Source organism: Danio aesculapii, chromosome 23 (assembly GCF_903798145.1).
Source record: "Danio aesculapii chromosome 23, fDanAes4.1, whole genome shotgun sequence".
Lineage (NCBI taxonomy): Eukaryota > Metazoa > Chordata > Actinopteri > Cypriniformes > Danionidae > Danio > Danio aesculapii.
Genome location: NC_079457.1, coordinates 45,549,308 through 45,569,248, shown reverse-complemented (window position 1 = coordinate 45,569,248; position 19,941 = coordinate 45,549,308). Strand labels below are relative to the sequence as shown.

The following is a 19,941-nucleotide window of genomic DNA, read 5'->3' as shown; positions in this document are numbered from 1 at the left end:
TGACTGTGATCTGCTCGGTGTGAGTAAACCAAGGGCTGGATGGGTGAGTAAACCAAGGATGGGTTATTGTGCTAAACCAACACGGCACTCAAGAAACCATGCTTGATTTTTTTTTATTTCAGTATGTTAGTTTTGAGGACAAATCTACACTCATTGGCCACTTTATTAGGTACACCTTACTAGTACCGGGTTGGACCCCCTTTTGCCTTCAGAACTGCCTTAACCCTTCGTGGCATAGATTCAAAAAGGTACTGTAAATGTTTCTCGGAGATTTTGCTCCATATTGACATGATAGCATCACACAGTTGCTGCAGATTTGTCGGCTGCACATCCATGATGCCAATCTCCCATTCCACCACATCCTAAAGGTGCTCTATTGGGTTGAGATATGGTGACTGTGGAGGCCATTTGAGTTCAGTGAACTCAATGTCATGTTCAAGAAACCAGTCTGAGATGATTCGCACTTTATGACATGGTGCGTTATCCTGCTGGAAGTAGCCATCAGAAGATGGAGACACTGTGCTCATAAAGGGATGAACATGGTCAGCAACAATACTCAGGTAGGCTGTGGCGTTCACACAATGCTCAATTGGTACTAATGGGCCCAAAGTGTGCAAAGAAAATATCCCCCACACCATTACACCACCACCACCAGCCTGAATTGTAGATGCAAGGTAGGATGGATCCTACTTTCATGTTGTTGATGTTAAATTCTGACCCTACCATCTGAATGTGGCAGCAGAAATGGAGACTCATCAGACCAGGCAACGTTTCTCCAATCTTCTATTGTCCAGTTTTGGTGAGCCTGTGTGAATTGTAGCCTCAGTTTCCTGTTTTAGCTGACAGGAGTGGCACCCGGTGTGGTCTTCTGCTGCTGTAGCCCATCTGCCTCAAGGTTTTTCGTGTTGTATGTTCAGAGATGCTCTTCTGGAGACCTCGGTTGTAGCGAGTGGTTATTTGAGTTACTGCCGCCTTTCTATCAGCTGGAACCAGTTTGGCCATTCTCCTCTGACCTCTGGCATCAACAAGGCATTTGCACCCGCAGAACTGCCGCTCACTGAGTTGCTGCCATGTGATTGGCTGATTAGAAATTTGCATTAATGAGCAGTTAGACAGGTGTGCCTAATAAAGTGGAAATAATTTTAGTTTTTTTATTTAAAAGCTTGTAGTTTGTCACTTCCGCCTAAATAGATCAACAATTTTCCAAGTATCTGATTTCCCTGTGCCCCCTTCAAGATGCTTCTCATTTTCTTTTAATTTGATGCGCTTGAACTCAACCACTCTTAACTGGCAGTGCTGTGATAAAGCAAAACCCTATTGGCAGTTTTTTTTTTTTGTTTAAGGGAGGGCTACTCTATGCCCCACCCTCTCCTAAAGAGGTTGCACACCAGATGCGCCGCACAGCACCACGACACTGACACATGCATATAACAGTTGAAAGTATCACACCGGACGCACACATTTACATGTTATTTAACATGCAGCTATTCAGATGTGACCCCCTTTAGTTGAAGTAAATAACAGGGTGAGAATGTGGTAAAATCTGAAAATGTGGTAAAATCCTGACGAGGGCTTTTCTTTTTCTGGATTGCTTTTGAAAACACTATCGATTGGGTTTAGGGAAGGCAGTGGGGTGGGGGAGGGATCTCAAAAAGCGTACACAGCGGCCTCTAGTGGATTTACGCAAAAAGAGCAGGCGCAAATGGTACTTGCGAGAGAAATTTCAGATCCTAAAAAGCATACACATCAGCCTCTGGCAGAGTCACGATACCAAAAACTGCAAAAAAAGCGTAGCTCCTGGGACGTATTTAGTGCTCTCCAGGAATATATGCAGCAAAATAAAGTATTTACTGTAGTAATTTGTATCTCTTGACTGAAAGCTCCTGCAGCAATGTGTAACTTACAAATTATAGGCGAAGAATCAGAGAAGCTGGAAATAAATGGCCATAATGAATGATTCATTAATTAGCCATTGAGATCAGTTGAATGAAATGACAGACACGTGTATTAAACTGATGGATAAGAAATGGAAATGCAAAAGTGAGAGTTTATTTTATGAAAGTTGGTCACTTTTAATGAAACATATAGGTGAAAGACTTATTTTGTGTAGTATAAAAGGGCATTTGTGATTGTGTATTGTACTAAGGCAATTGAAAACATGCTGAAATATTTGGAAAAAAGTGTGTTGTGCTTTGATGATCTGTCAGTAATAAATGATTACTGACAGATCTATGTGCTATGTGCAGGGGCGTAACAGCTATTTTAAAAGTGGGGGGGACAGCTGTATGGTCACCCAAAAGTGATTAATGATTTATTAGCAATAAAGTTTATTTAATAATCTTTTAACCAAAATTCTAAAATAATTACAAAATATTAATAATAACAATAAATAAACAGAACAACACACTTTTAAATTAAGCATTACTCTGTGTGAAAATATTTTTAAATACTACAATGCAATTGCAAAATTGCAAGTTGATACTACACATATAACGTGAGATGGACATCGCCATGTGTACTTGCGGCCGATGCGTCATTCATAAAAGCAAAACACGCAGGATTCAACACGTAAATTCACCAATTACTCCCCAAATACATGCAAGTAAGTGGTTGGTGAACTTAGAGAGGAGTAGATTCAATTTTATAGTTACTTTCAGTATGTGTATCTGATATGATTAAAACACATCGGCAAATTATATTTTAATGGATTGTTAGACTTCCTTGTGTGTTTTACAAACTCTAAAGTTCTTGTTTTACTAGTACTTGTGTGTATTTACATGTCTAAATCATAAATTAAGCAATAGGCCGTAAAAAGGCTGCATAATTGTGATAATATAACACGTCTTTCTCAGCAGAATTAAGTTGGTCTTGTTTTCGGGAAGAAAAAAAAAACGAAAAAAAGAAGCACTTTTACGACGGCCCCTTACTGAGAGTTTAGGTCAGCGCGAGCTCTCTCTGGCTGAACGCATATTGCGACTGCTCAAGCAGTGCTCGTAATATCTAGCGAAAAAAGAAAGACAGCTGTGAAACATAACCAGCTTTGTCTTTTTGTAGGGAATACAGTTTAGACGTTTTTTGGGTGCGAGGTTTTTTAGTTAATGCCGTCTGTCACTGAATGTGTCAGGAATACCGAAAACAAAACCAACTTAACCCCGCTGTCTTTCTCTGGCTCAGCACCAGACAAGACACCAGCACCAGGGACTTTACGGTTCTCACCTCGAAACGGAACAAAAGTAGGATTCTGTAACGTTAGTGATTTACCGTGATTTACCCAGCTGTAGCTGATGCTCCCTTCCGCATCATCCCTGTCTTTGACTGCAAAGTGAATGAATGAAGCTCGTGGCAGACGCTCAACAGATTCGCGCTGTGATTGGCTGAGTGATCGTTCACTCAAATAAAGTAACAAATCAGAGAAAACTTGCGGCCGCTAGGTCAAATAAAACGTGTGGGCCAGTCGGGGGACAGAATAACCTGTTTCCAAAAAGTGAGGGGGAAGGGATGTGTCCCCCCCCCCCCCCCCCCCCCGGTTGCTACGCCCCTGGCTATGTGGCTATGTGATGATAAGTGATATAAGTACTAAAGGTTTTGAAAATGTACCAATTGCTTATGAAAATTGCTCCAAGCCAATTTAAAATAATAATCTGTAAGTGACTCAGCTTGTTGAGAGGGCGCTGCCAGCATTCGGTCTGACACATGCACTGGGAACGTCCTGAGCACACGTGCATTTGATTTGGGATTCCCCTGAATGGGATGATGCATAAACCAAGCAATTGAAGAGATGAAGAGCCCAGCATTGATCCTCCTTCATGATGTTCCAAACATAAATGCCTTTCTTACTACTGAAGGTATTTTAAGTACCCTTAGAGTCACCAAAGTTCATTGTATGAACAAGAAGAAAAAAAAGAGATATTTTCCTAAATATATTCATTTGGGTTCCACATAAGGAAGGACATGGAGGCTTGAATAGGACAGGGTCTTCAAACTTTATTCATATGCCAGCTACTCACTAAATCTTGATTTTATTATATATATATATATATATATATATATATATATATATATATATATATATATATATATATATATATATATATATATAATAAAATCAAGATTATATATGTATATATTGTTTCCTTTTACATTTTAAGGAATATAATCAAAGAATACAGTTCTTTGTATGATAAAACATATAAAACAGTATATATGTATGGCTGGGTCAGTTGGTGTTTCTGTGTGGAGTTTGCATGTTCTCCCTGCGTTCGCGTGGGTTTCCCCCGCATGCTCTGGTTTCCTCCACAGTCCAAAGACATGTGGTTCAGGTGAATTGGGTAGGCTAAATTGTATGTGTGTGTGAATAAGTGTGTATGTGTTTCCCAGTGATGGGTTGTAGCTGGAAGGGCATCCGCTGCATAAAACAAATGCTGGATAAGTTGGCGGTTCATTCCGCTGTGGCGACCCCAGATTAATAAAGGGATTAAGCTGAAAAGGAAATGAATGAATGAATGAATATATATATATTACCAGTATTTTTATACACTGTTGTGAGATTTTTTCAAGCTTGGGTTGGTAGGTTGTAGTCTTGGCTATATCATGTTAGTAAAGATGTACTTTTTACTGGCGTTCCAATGTACAGTCCATCCGAAAAGTATATTATTTTATATTACAGCTTTATTCAAAAATGCATTCAATTTATTTATTTCCTCAACATTCTACACACAATACCCCATAATGACAATGTGAAAAAAAGAGTTTTGAAATTGTTGCAAATTTATTAAAAATAAAAAAGCTGAAAAATCACATGTACATCAGTATGCACAGCCTTTGGCGTGAAGCTCTAAATTGAGCTCAGGTACATTCTGTTTCCACTGATCATTCTTGAGATGTTTCAGCAGCTTAATCGGACTTCACCTGTGGTGAATTCAGTTGATTGGACATGATTTGAAAAGGCATACACCTGTCTATATAAGGTCCCAGGGTTGACAGTGCATGTCAAAGCACAAACCAAGCATGACGACAAACGAATTGTCTGTAGACCTCCGAGACAGGATTGTCTTGTGGCACAAGGCTGGGGAAGGTTACAGAAACATTTCTGCTGCTCTGAAAGTTCCAATAAGCACAGCGGCCTCCATCATCCGTAAGTGGAAGATGTTTGGAACCACAAGAACTCTTCCTAGAGCTGGCCGGCCATCTAAGCTTAGTGATCGGGAAGGGCCTTAGTCAGGGAGGTGATCTATAACCCGATGGTCACTCTGTCTGAGCTCCAGCGTTCTCCAGTGGAGAGAGGAGAACCTTACAGAAGGACAACCATCTGTGCAGAAATCCACCAATCAGGCCTGTATGGTAGAGTGGTTAGACGGAAGCCAGTCCCCGCCGGGAATTAGCCGAAAGGCATCTGAAGGACTCTCAGACCATAAGAAACTAAATTCTCTGGTCTGAGGAGACTAAAATTAAACTCTTTGAACTCACTGCTCATCACCAGGCTAACACCATCCCTACAGTGAAGCATGGTGGTGGCAGCATCATGCTGTGTGGAGGTTTTTCAGCAGCAGGAACTGGAAGACAGGATAGAGGGAAAGATGAATGCAGCAATGTACAGAGACATCCTGAATGAAAACCTGCTTCAGAGTGCTTTTGACCTCAGACAGGGGCAATGGTTCATCTTCCAGCAGGACAATCACCCAAAGTACACCGCCAAAAAATCAATGCAGTGGCTTCACAACAACTCAGTGAATGTCCTTGTGTGGTCCAGCCTGAGCACAGACCTAAATCCTATTGAACATCTCTGAAGAAATCTGAAAATGGCTGTACATCGTCGCTTCCCATTCAACCTGATAGAGCTTGAAAGGTGCTGCAAAGAGGAACGGGCAAAAATTCCCAAAGACAGGTGTGCCAAGCTTGTGGCATCATATTCAGAAAGACTTGAGGCTGTAATTGCTGCCAAAGCTGCATCGACAAAGTATTGCGCAAAGGCTGTGCATACTGATGTACATGTGATTTTTCAGGTTTTTTAATTTTAATAAATTTGCAACAATTTCAAGAAATCTTTGTTCATATTGTCATTATGGGGTATTGTGTGTAGAATGTTGAGGAAATAAATTAATTGGGTCCATTTTGGAATAAAGCTGTAACATATATATATATATATATATATATATATATATATATATATATATATATATATATATATATATATATCAACACAATCTCACGGCAATTCGTAACTTTTTGATTTAGTGGTTAATTCATAAGAATCTGTACGATCTAATTCGTACAATTTAGTAAGATTTGCTCATCCCCCAATGACGGTTGGGTTTAGGGGTGGGGTTAGGTGCCACACCTCCTTTTTAAAATCATACAATTTCGTAGGACTGAACTCGTACAAATTCGTACGAATTAGCCACTAAACTGATAAAACATAAAACACTTACGTTTTCTCGTGAGATCAGGCTGATATATATATTGTTTTCCTTTTTACATTTTTAAGGATTATAATCAAAGTATACTGTTCTTTCTACTGATGTGAGATTTTTTCAAGCTTGTGATGGTTGGTTATACTCTTGGCTATATCACGTTAGTAACTGTATATGTTTATTTAATCGTCATTTTAATGTAAGCAAGTCCCATGGAAAATAATGTAAAAGCATAAACTCGTTCTCTGTAGTTCTATGAAGATTATCTGCATTCAAATTTACAAATGGAGGGCGTCACGGTGGCGCAGTGGGTAGCACAATCGCCTCACAGCAAGAAGGTCGATGGTTCGAGCCCTGGATGAGTTTCTGTATGGAGCTTGCATGTTCTCCCCATGTTCATGTGGGTTTCCTCCAGGTCTTCCGGTTTCCCCTACAACTCCAAACACATGCGGTACAGGTGAATTGGGTAACCTAAATTGGCTGTAGTGTATGAGTATGAATGCAAGAGTGTATGGATGTTTCCTCAGTGTTGGGTTGAGGCTGGAAGTGCATCTGCTGTGTAAAACTAGATAAGTTGGCGGTTCATTCCACTGTGGCGACCCTTTATTAATAAAGAGACTAAGCCGAAAAGAAAATGAATTAATAACTCCTGTATAGTAGTCCCACAACATTCTGACACTCGAATCCCCTGTCAGAAAAGTCTTGTGGCTGAGCTTTTTACAATGTCTGCTATAATGTTAATGCTGTTTTCATGTTTACATTGATTAATATGGCACCAGTGTAAATGCACAGTACAGTTACAAGCTTATTGCCATCATTATGTATCATTATGATAACATATTGTTGCCTATAGCGATTTCCTGAAGATAATAACCAAAAAATAACGCAACTGGAATAACTACAGCAGTCGCCATCGTCTGATCTCATATGAAGCAAGAGATCACGATGACATATGATGACGTGTGCAGGTGCTGTAGTGCTGTCCCATTACTTTAGGGGTAAATTTTGAAGCCCTTCCCCGTCACTCGGTTTCAAGGTAAAGCGGTACGGGTACAAAAATAGAATTGGGATTGGGCCTAACTCTGAGGTCAGTAAGCTGTTTTAACACTAAATTTGCTCCTGGGTTCAGTTATAAATAATGTGAAATAACACATATAAGGCCAAGAGTACTAATTTGTAACTAATAAGATTGTTAAATTGATAAGCATTATCAAACGTGACATTACTTGATTAAAATATAGACTCCAAATTAAAGTATTAATTAACTTCGCTTAATTTAGGTGTCATGTTACTTCCACATATCAGGGTATATCAGAGATTGAAATGTAACACCTTTTGAATCCCTTTTTGCATAGTTTTTAAGACCTCATTACCAATTTAGATTTCAACCAGTAACATTGCGGACATTTTAACTTGCAGTATATTTACTAAATTCAGATTGCAAGAAACGAATCCTAAACTATTGTTCGTATACTGAATAAAAATGCTTAGCCAGCAGGTGGCGCCTTTACAGCTGCAGGAATAACAGTGTTTCCCTGGTTACTGCAGTAAACAAAAGCAGCGCGATGTCAAATCTAGGACTGAAATTTTATAACAGACTGTAGCCAAAGCAAATAGCTTAGAACGACCAAGAGGCGACACTCAATAGAACGTTCCATTGCAACAGCAGCGCACAGCAACAGCCTTGCAATTCCGCCATTTTGGCGTGAAAGCGGTCGGCTGTCCATTTGATCTTATTGCTGTCGCGATGGCAAGCAGCTGCTTTATTTTTTATTTATTCATTTAAAAAGCACATCAAAGCTGAGATACAACCCTGACAATACTTTTAACAGATTATTTTACAGACTTATAATTTGCTGTTGTTCTATTGGAATTTTCATTCCAAAATGGCCACCGCACCATCTAGTGGCTGTTTCCCAAATCGCACTAGAGTATCGCCTCTTGGTGATTCTAAGCTCTTTGTCTTGGATTTAAATTTTATAACAGACTGTACCCAAAGACTATAGAATACACAAGACATGTCACTCGTATGTTTTGAATGGCGAAAAGTGTGACAGTCAATATGGCGAATGAAGCCCCGCCTACTAGTACAGGAGCCAATCATGGATCAATGTAGACTGACGAAACTCTGGGGGAGGGGCTCAGACCAGACATGAGTTTCTGCAGATTTTGTGAGGTCTGGATGTGTAGAAATGGAACTAAAGAGTCAGATATTGTTTAATTTTATTGGTGACTCCTAATATGAAATTCAATGGTAAGCTTGGCAAGCAGATTTTGAGAACTGATGTTTCCCCATTCAGACAGAATGCCCGAGCATATTGCCCGAGAGGTGTTTCAAAGATGGCCGCCGAGTGAAATGACTTGCCTCAAAGAGCTCAGAATGACTAAGAGGCGACACTGAATGTAACGCAGTGCCCAGCAACAGCCCTGGATTCCGCCATTTTGTAGTTAAAGCGGTCGGCTGTCCATTGGATCTTATTGCTGTCGCGATGGGAAGCAGATGCTTTGTTTTTTATTTATTTATTTAAAAAGCACATTAAAGCTGAGATACAACCTGTAAGATGACAATAGACTTACGATCACAATCATCCGCACTTTTAATAGTTTATTGTACGCTTATAATAAGCTGTTGTTCTATTGGAATTTTCATTCCAAAATGGCCGCCGCACAATCTAGTGGCTGTTTTCCAAATCGCACTAGAGTGTCGCCTCTTGGTGATTCTATGCTCTTTGCTTGCCTTGAAGTGACTTAAATCCCTTTAAGGCAAGTCATTTCACAATGAATGCAACGCCTCTCAGGCATTCTGTCTGAATGAGGAAACATCAAATTAAAAACTTCTTGCCTATCTTATGATTGAATTTCATTTTAGGAATCTAATAAAACTAAACAATTGTCTCAAGTTTGCTTTCTAAATGTTCGAATCACTCAAAATCTGCAGAAACTGACATCTGGTGCAAGCCCCTCCTCTGGTGTACTGTCAGTCTATACCGATCGATGATTGGCTCTTGTACTAGAAGGCGGGATTTATCAGCCATATTGACCGTTACACCCTTCTCCATTCAGAATACGAGCGCCGATACGACTCAACTATTCAAAGATTTCTTTCAAATAAACTTCAGCATTCTGATACCAAATTTAATACCTTGTAAAAGTAGCATTTGAGAGTTTTTAATACTTTTTAAGGGCCTTTAAAGTTTCTTTAAAGTGATTTATCAATTTTTAATACTTAAGCCCCTGCGAACACCCTGCGTATGGACAAGTTAACCGAGCTGGGTAGTCAAATTTACTTTGTGCAAATAACGAAGATTTTAAATCAAGCAAACCTTTTATTTTTGGTGTACTATCATCACGGCAAAGAGAACTATTAAAATTACACACACAAAAATATTTGGGCAAATAAGAGTCAAAAGACATCCAATTTCCGATTGAAGAAACGCAGCCACACCAACACATATGTACGAATTCTTAACTTTATTACCATTTTTGAATATAAATTCCTGCAGTCCACAATAGAAAATGCAGAGAGTGTATACATTGAAAAGACTGATCCCAAACCAGTTGTGTGCACGGGCACATAAAAACAAGACATCGGTATTGAAGGGCACGTTAAAAACCACTGCGTCGAACAGCCGTATATAGTACCATCATGATCTACCAAAACAAGGGCTCGGAGCTAAAGCAGCTAGCAGGATGAAGAAGTTTCATACGGAGACGGGAGAAATAAACAAACCCTCGGCTTCAGGTGCCACACTAAAGTCATTTTATTCAGGATAAGATAAAGCAAAAATAAGTCAATTCAGTGCACCAAACAAATACGTACAGAAGAAAATAAAACCTAGATCTCTACCACAGTCTGTGAACATGTTTTGCATCTCTCTGACTCAATGCATCCCGCTGTTGGCGTCTCCAGATGATGATACACGCCGATGTAAAGCAAAACCAGTTAAAACGAAAACGGAGCAACAATAACCCCACGCTAGAGGAGGATCTCGGCAAACGCTGCGCTGAGACCAGTTGAACATCGTCAGGAAAGTTAACAGAGGAGAAATCCGTCATAAGCTGTTGTAAAGTGAGGTATGAAAGTGACGGTCAAGTCCAGAGTAGAACTGACCGGGTTGCAGTATTCCGGGTTTTTAGTTAACCATGTTTGTAGCAGCATTAAAGTTCTGAGAGGAGACCCAGTCACTGGACCGATCAGCGTTCCCTGACATGGAATTTAACACGTCAAAAACAACAAAAGCGAAATTAAGCCAAAGATGTCCGAGTGGACTGAAGTGGTGACGCGGCCGGGACGTTTCGTCAGCTAAATGGAATGCTCTATCGATTTGCACTACTATTAAAATATAACACATTTACAGTCACATGCGAGAAGAACGGGTTTGGGGCCGATAAAAATGTAAAGCACTGCTGCCGCCCAAATCTGCAGCTTTCATTTCAAGGACGATGCCATATAGGATGGCGGTGAAATCGGGGTCACGATTAAAAGCAATCATTGTCCTCCACAACCAAATAAAACATGAATCGTAGTCAGACTAGCAAAGCGTTCGTCTGCATTAGCACTGCGCTGAAAGAGGCGTGCTATCGAATTTAACGGGGACTCATTTTAACGCGTATATAAATCATGATGGTGGAGAATCGGCTGTTGTGAAAGAGAAAAATATTCACGACAAAAAGCATTCGATGATATGTTGATTACAAGTTAAAAGTCCTCTAGATTATGCTCACTCAAAATAAGCTCAAGGTTTAGTTCTAGCTTGGAAATAATTCACAGAGAAGCTAAAAATAAAAAATGAAATAAGGTATAACTGGAGAGACATCGAGTTACCACACACACACGCACACACAACCCAAGTAAAAACAAACAAGTAGGTCAATTCACCTTTGTCCAGTACACAACGACATGAATGTCACACAACCTACCGTATTTTCAGATTTAGACTTGCAAAAATAAACGTGAATCCTCAAGGCCTGAAACTGTTTGCGAGACGAGAAAAAAAAAAAAAAACGAAACTTCAGTATTTTGCAAATTGCTTTGTGTCAAGCCGCCGTCAGAGCATATCTTTGTCCAGTATAATGATAGCCCAATTACCCTTTGAGTGCGAGACATTTACATACACGCATACACGTGTGCATGCATCCATGAATGGACATACAGTATATTTGAGTCCTTTTTTTGTTGTTTTTGTTTCCAGTGGTGTTACACAGAGAAGCCGCATGAATGTGCGAGCCTCCCTGACACGAGGGGGCACTAGAGCGTAAAGGTGAATTGGAGGGTGAGGGTGGCACTAGTGTAAGGGAACAGAGAGAGAGAGAGAGAGAGGGTAGAGGGGAGAAATCGGGGTGGGGGGGAAAGGGTCAGTCCAGCTCTGGTCAACAGGAAGAAATAACGTTGGATTGTGAGGTAGCACGAGTCGCTAGTTACTGTTCCTCTTCCTCCTCTTCTTCCTCCTCAGAGGACTTGGATGGCTGCTCCTCCTTCTCCTGAAAAAACAAAACAGGATTAAGATTAATTTTTTCCAGTACAAGAGTCAGAAATCATAACCCAGAATGCAATAATCCCCCATTAGGCAAAGTTTATTTCTAGAGAACATTTCTTACTGATCACTCAAAATGCTTAAAACAGCATAGAAGACACACAGGGTTTCTGCAGGTTTCACCAAGTTACATTTAAAACCATTGAATTTCATTAATGAAATTAAGACTTAAAAAGGCTAAATACAGAATTTTTCAAATGGCCCTGATGGAAAGGATTTATTTGCCCAATCAAATAAATTGATTCCTTAGTGAAATATTTTAAAAGTGTAAAAAAAGCAAGCTCTATTTGCATCCATACACTTTCCAAAACAACAACAATCATCTATGCACAACAACCTGTTCAGATCAGCTTCAGCAGTAAGTGCATGAAACACTTTTAAACCAATATTATGAGGAGAATAACTTAAAATTATTATAAACATTTAGAAACAACATGAAATAAAAGGTTAAAAGTTGAGATGGATTGTCTGTTATTGGTGAGTGTTAATGGCCAGATTGAGCAGCTAAACCTGAACAAAGGAAAATTAAGACCCGATTAAAAAGATTTAAGACCTACAACACAATATTTCAGAAAATTTAAGACTTTAAGGCGTAAAACTGATTGAGGTTGATTTGAGAAAACATTTAGGATCCCACTGAAACTCTGGCCCAAGTTAAACTCAATGTTAAATTTAAGACTTTAAGACATTTAAGATGATTATGAATTAAATTCGACTAATAAAGGACTAAATGCTAAGGAATTTTTTTAAATGGCCAAGATGGAAAAGATTTGCCCTATCAAAATAATAATAATACATTTAATAATACAATAACAAAACAATTATTAATTTAAATTTTAGATATTTCTTAGCAAAATAGTTTAAATAGTGTAAAAACAAAAAGCAAGCTCTACTTACATCCATACACTTTAACAAACTTTATTAAAAAAAAAAAAAAAAGTTTTAAAAACTATAATAAACTAAATGCACAACGACCTGTCTAGGTCAGCTTCCTCAGCAGAAAGTACAAAAAGTTATGAGGAAAACATTTAAACCATTATAATAGTTAAAAACTACATTTCTTAATAAAAGTTTAAAGCTTTATGGAGATGGATTGCTGGTGATTGAACGGGTTTTGGCCAGATTGGGTAGCAAAACATGAACAAAGAAAAAGACCTGTTTAAAAAAGATTAAAGACCTACAACATGATATTTCAGTATATTTAACACTAAAATACACTGAATTTGGATTGAGATTTAAGACCCTGCAAACAAGTAGAAGAAATGACAAAGAATAAAACCGATTCAAATGTGGTAAAACATTAATTAAAAAGAAATTATAAAGCTATTAGACTTTCTCTGCAAGATTCACTACGAAAAAAAGTTCATTCAAAACTGAATTCTTTAACACTTAATTCAATATACATTATACTATAAACATATTGGGTAAATATGGTAAACTAGTAAGCACTGCCTGACAGTGTTTTTCTTCTTGCGATGGAAGGTAATGGTTCAACATATGGTTTGTGTTCAGAAAACATTGTAAAAAGTCATTTTGGTTAATTATTGGTGATATCAAAACTAGGAAAATACAAATTACCATTTTATTATGCCATATCATAAGCATTGGCTATACACACACCAACATTGGTAAAATATTTGGCTTAAAATTAACCAGTTTATAATCATAACCATTTTAAACATGTCATTTATTTAATATAATCAGTCTCCAATTTGATCAATAGATCAATTTTGTAAAATTCCGGCAGTGTGTTCTGTTAAAAAAGAAAACATTAAAATATTTGTAAATAAAACACTGGAAAAACCCTAAAAGGCTGATGATTCTACACTAAACCAAACACACAACTTTCAATTTTCTGTGTCTAATGATTAAAAGCACGAGTAGTGTGAGTCACAGCCAGGGGTCTGTGTGACTAGACCTGCTGGATTCCTGCAGACATGTCTGAATGAGAAGAGCGGAATCCAGAGCCAGCAGCAGCTCATGTCTGAGGAATGCAGCACACACACAGCCTGATGACTACACCGTGAGCTGTCGAGGAAACCGGGGCGGTAGCGGCTTCTGCCACATTACATGCCAAACTGACTTAGCAGCAAAATAAAAGGGTTTGGAGAGATTTGATCTGCTCTTATAAACACGAGCTGCAGGGGAAACGGAGGCGGAGAGAGAGAACGGCAAGAAATCCCTCGCGAGGAGCAGCCAAATATTTTTGTGGTCGCCCATGGCAACTTCTCACCACACAAACACTCATTAAGCCATGTGGTTTTCACTAAAGCCACACTCAACGAGTCTTAAAGGGACAGTTCACCAAAAAATAATAATAAAAACACTAACATTTACTCACCATTAATACTTTAATAGTTCCAAAGATTTAAGTTACTTCTATTGAACAATTATTTTAGTAAGACATAACAAATCTGTTCAACAGAAGAAGCTAACAGGTTCAAGTCTGAGTAAAATTGCATTTTTTAATGAACTGCCCCTTTAAGATGCACAACACACACACACAAATACTCACTGCTTTCTTGGGTCGTCCTCTGCGTTTAGTCCCTGCAGGTGCCGAAGCCGCTGCTGCTTTCTGAAAGACGAGAGAAGGACAGAATAAACATGGTGCTACAGATGCAGACGGCCAGCAGAGGGCGCTGCAAGGTTGGAGCTGGCAGGAGGCCCAGGGGCATGGAGTTCATTGGCTATTATATTGGAAACGGACATGAACAACACTTCAACTCGCCGACCACCTGGTCCAGAGCGGAGAGACAGCTGGTACAAGCGGCAACACGCGAGAACACACACACACACACAAAGGGAATGGGGGAGGGGCGGTGGGTCAGCTGTCGTCATGACAATAGATGGAGGGGAAGGAAGAGTGGAAGTGGGGGTGGGGTTTATCTGCGGAGACGCTGCTCTGCACCTGCAATGCATAGCGTTCAGACGCCACAGGAAGTCGGAGAACAACCGGAACTGAGCAACTGCTTCATCTGCAGGCTCAAGCCAAAACAAGACTGCTCTGATCAGGATCACCCCAAAGAATGTTTTACTTTTTTTGTTTTTCTTTAATAAAATACTACATTTGAATGTTTACAGAAAATAAGTTGAAGCTACTAAAAGATGAATATGCTAGGTTCCCTAAAGATCTAAAGGGTTAATCTTTTTTCATAGTTTCATCATGATCTTTGTCCCACTATAAAAAATATTGTGCAATAAAATGATTCGTTAAAGCATCGACGCCAATAAGGAACCATTATTTATGAACAGCAACTATATCGGTTAACTTAAAGGGCCGGAAGACAGATGCAAGCTTGGCACGCAATAGTCTCTGTGGTTTTGTGCACCTCTGCAACATTACACTTCTACTCACTTTGCCCCGAGACACGGTGGAGCTCGGCTTGTTTTTGCTGCCCTTTGGTCTTCCTCTGGGTCTCTTCGGTGTAGGAGATCCACTGGCCTCCTGCTGAAAGTAGTTCAAAAACAAATACACCTCAAAATGCGTGAAACCAAAACTGTGGCTCAACCACACACTGGTGCATAACTTAAGTCAATGCAACTGGTTGCTACTTTAAGACCAACAGGTGGCATGCGGCCATCGATTGTCAGAAGAGAATCAAATACAGTGTAGATCACCACAGCCCAACTACCAATGCAGTACCAGGAATACAAGACATTCAGGACGTGTGTAAAGTTAATTTCCTGTCACAAGTATGCTACTTGATTTGTGTGAGGCATGCATACAATCTACTACCGTAGGACAATAAACTAAGTTTACATCAATGAGAACTTGTATTTACATAAGAACGTGTTAGAAAACCGCACATTTTCTAGCAGGTGCATTTAGCCATTAGCCAATTTTACTTCTACAACGCCAAGTTGGCACATTATGTAAATGAAAACAGCATAGAGCCTTCAAAACTGCAGCATTTAGCATACATAGTTTACAAAATGTAGATTTTCGTGCAGGCTAACGTTTAGCAATTATCCAAATATAGTAAATATAGTCTAAAAATTTGTTTAAACTACTTCACAAATAAGCCACTGTTTACTTTATATAGTTTAAACTAACTTCTCTTTCCTTAAAATAAAATTAATAATAATAAACGACTGTTACAGGATGAGCTCCATCTTGTTGTATGATGGTGGCCATGGAGTACTACTCAAAGGCTCTGATTACACGGGTGAGTAATAGAAACTTTAAACCCAATGCACTCGCGAGGCCCTGTGATTGACAGTGGGACGAACCAATCAGACGCTGGCACTCTCCTGCAGCCAATCAGCGCGCAGCTGAAACATTAAGTGGGTTACTGCTGGTTTAAAGAGATCATGTTACAGGCCTTGGTCATCCTGCCACTACAGATGACCACTGCACATGTGAAGCGTGTGCGGACGAGCGCTAGACGCAACTAAACAAAGACCACGATGTATACTGCTAGTGTTAAGCGCCTTATCAGGTTATCGTATATAAAACGGGGATAGACTTGGGTGCGAGACTGCAAAACATATGTAAAAATCAACAGGCATGTTTTTTAAATGCTAAAACAAGGGTTGGGTTACCGCCTCAGCTATACAAGAACACCAGCAGCCCGCGCTGGAGAGCAGAACAGCACCTGTGGGTGTTTTCGGGGTCTTCCACGTCCTCTCTTCTCTGCTCCATCCTTCTCTTTAGTAGCCACTGTGTCCTTGCCAGAGTCACTCATTGTGCCTTACTGGAACACTGCATGGAAAGAGTCAGTTAGCACAACCGACCAACAAACACGTTAGCTGATGCTAATAAAGAAAGTGTAAATAAAACGCAAGATCAGATACTAAACTAGAAAATTTAGCAAAAACCGAACTTTACAGTGAGCGTAATGGAGGGGAGCGCGGAACCACCGGCTTCCCGTTTGTTTACAACACGCGCTAGGCCTGGATTCAGGCGCGAACTCGAGCCGAACACAATGTCGGTCGCTAGCAAAAATATTTCAAGTCACGACATACTTGGTTAAACCACCGGATATTACCTTAAAACTGCAGCGGTGAATTTCGTCGGAAGTTCGCTGTGCTGCGACAGATCTTTAAAACAGAAAGCTAAAGGCGAACGACGGTTTCTACGGATACCCCGCAGTTCCAGTTCGAACCGGAACACGAACACAGCGCGAGATTCGCGCCCTTTTAAATCCCCGAGCGCGTAAAGCCCAATTCGGTTGTTTACACCGCGAGGAGCTTTAAATTGGCTGAAATATCACAAAGAATAAACAAAGACTCATCTAAACATCAGTTTTTCTTTTAAAAATATCAATATTTAACCATGTAAAACAAACCACGTTAGATATTCGTTTCAAAACCGGCTGAAATCAATTTAAAACTCCCCATATTAAAAGTTAATTACACTAAAAGTGAGTATTTTTAACCGAAAGCGTAAATTCGCTGATGCTTCATGCAAGTAATAAATCAGACTGGAAAACCGCGCCACACGAGCCCGCCAATCTGTGCAGTGTTTGCTAATCCTGCTCGAAGGCTGCTTTAAAGCTAATTTCTTACAGCGGTTTCCGTTTTCTCGTTCAAGCCTTCGTGTAGAATTAAATTAGCTATATTTAGCTTTAAAAAGAGCACAAGTAATACATACCGTTTTAAAAGGAGCGGTCGGGACAAAGTCCAAAATGTGCACACCAGCGCGATCCGCGAGCTGCGAATGAATGAAAGACAACAATCGCCGTCGGGAGTTTCAGGGGCATTTCATGGGGTCTTCCACTCGGGAAATAGACTGAAAAATGGGCGGAGCCTAGGCGGAGGACGTGCGTTTGAAATATCAGCAGCCAATCAGCAGCACTGTTGCGTGTGTTCTGCCAATCAACCAGGGGTGCTTTTGTATGCAATGTCGTTAACGGCCCTCCCCCCACTTCTCTTTTGAAAGAGTAGACTATTAAATGCATTGTTTGTTTCCTTTTTTAGTTGTTTAAGCGCAAGTTTAGACTGTATTTTCAAAATAGTACACACCACGTCCATACATTCCGTTTTTCATGACATTGAAATAATAAGAAGAGTATTAAAAATATACTAGGACGTTTCAGTCTTCATGTTGTATTTACAGCCATGCAGTATTCATGTTTTCAACAGATATAGTCATCTGAAGACCAAAGATCACCACCAGAGCTGAACAAAGACATTTAAAACGGAACTAAATCAATGAAATTCCAGTGTAAAAGTCTCACGTCTTACAAGAGGCAATTATGAATCCTCTTTAGTTTCCCTGCATTATTAAATCAGCCAGAAAATGCCTCATATGAATCCATAAAATGATTTTAAAATGACATGTTATCATGTTCCTCCATTCAAACTGAACTTCTTCTACAAAACAACATCTCACCAAATATCTGACAAAAAAAACACTAAATAACTTTCATTACACAGAAATAGGTGATCCAGGGCTAATTTGCGTTTATTTTTTAAATTGATTTATTATTTAAAGACTTCAAATGCAATTAATTGAATCAAAATATGTGAGAAGGAACTCTTAAAGCCTAACATTGTTCACAAAAGTGACCTTAGAATTTGTTGTGTTGCATATATATATATATATATATATATATATATATATATATATATATATATATATATATATATATATATATATATATATATATATATATATAGTCAATAGCGTCAAATGGAGTCAAGCTTATGTATTTTTCTTTAAATTAAGTAAAGATCATGAAGATTTGATAATATATTTTGTACATTTCTATACCATAAAAAAGCTCAATTTTAGATTATAATATGCATCTGCACTTCATTTAGACAACTTTAAAGGTGGTTTTCTCAATAGTTTAATCTTTCTGAACCCTCTGATTTCAGATTTTTAAATAGTTGTATCTCAGGCAAATATTGTCCATTCAAAGTTCATAAAGCCTATTCATTCATTTCATTTACTTACACTGTAAAACCCAAAAAGTTAAAGTAACTCAAACTGTTTAAGGAAACCGATTGCAACAAACCAAGTTCAAAAACTAATCCTATGAGTACTGTGAACGTAATTTGAGTAAAAGAAGCAATTTGAGCACAGTAAACCCAATAAATGTAGAGAACTCAAACCAACTGAGTACTGTAAAACCCAATAAGTTAAGGCAACTCAAACTGTTTGAGGAAAACCGATTGCTGCAAACCATTTGACTTCATCTATCACTTGTAAAAAACTAATCTATATGAGTACTGTGAACTTACTCCATTTAAGTTGAAGTTATGAGGTATTTAATTAACTCATTACCTTCAACTCTGATTTCAAAACTCTTTTCATTCATTCATTTATTTTCGGCTTAGTCCCTTTATTAATCTGGGGTCGCCACAGCGGAATGAACCGCCAACTTTTCCAGCACGTTTCACGCAGCGGATGCCCTTCCAGCTGCAACCCATCTCTGTGAAACATTCATACACACTCACTCACACTCATACACTACGGACAATTAAGCCTTCCCAATTCACCTGTACGGCATGTCTTTGGACTTGTGGGGGATACCGGAGCACCCGGAGGTAACCCACCCGAACGCAGGGAGATCATGCAAACTCCACACAGAAACGCCAACTGACCCAGCCAAGGCTTGAACCAGCGGCCTTCTTGCTGTGAGGCGACAGCACTACCCATTGCGCCGCTGCGTCACCCCCAAAATTCTTTTCAAATGAGTAGAATTAACTTTCAGTCAATTTTGAGTTAACCACACTCATTTCATTTGAAAAAGTTGACTGTTGGGTTTTACAGTGCATTATAAATCTAAATGAAAAAAAGACACTTGGTTTTGTGGCCTGATATAGCCTACCTAAATAATATATACACACAAATACATAAATAACTGAATAAATGAATGAATAAAGAACAACATAATTTTTTGTTGTTAATATAGAATACGTTTAGTACTGTGTTGTATTTGCCTGGTCCAGTTTGTTGAATGCTGGTGCTGAGTTTCATATTCAGTCTGAAAGGGTGACAAAATCAGTGCTCTTTTAATGCCACAGATTTGGTTTTATTAATTACTGAC

At 39.1% G+C, this 19,941-nt stretch overlaps 1 protein-coding gene across 3 annotated transcripts; it reads right to left on the bottom strand.

Moving 5' to 3' along the window:
• Positions 1-9,862: 9,862 nt before the first annotated feature.
• Positions 9,863-17,667, bottom strand: hmga1a (high mobility group AT-hook 1a). Of its 3 annotated transcripts, none has more exons than XM_056450078.1 (5): positions 17,538-17,667; positions 16,540-16,646; positions 15,300-15,389; positions 14,460-14,519; positions 9,863-11,891 (listed from the first exon to the last, which is right to left on the bottom strand). In XM_056450078.1, the coding sequence occupies exons 2-5, from the start codon at positions 16,627-16,629 to the stop codon at positions 11,829-11,831; spliced, it is 303 nt and encodes a 100-aa protein (XP_056306053.1). In that variant the 5' UTR covers positions 16,630-16,646; positions 17,538-17,667; the 3' UTR covers positions 9,863-11,828. The 3 variants fall into 3 exon arrangements, with proteins under 3 accessions (XP_056306053.1, XP_056306051.1, XP_056306052.1); XM_056450076.1 differs by having other exon boundaries at positions 15,300-15,392; positions 17,538-17,663; XM_056450077.1 differs by lacking the exon at positions 17,538-17,667 and adding an exon at positions 16,933-17,047 and having other exon boundaries at positions 15,300-15,392.
• Between the last annotated feature and the right edge of the window lie 2,274 nt (positions 17,668-19,941).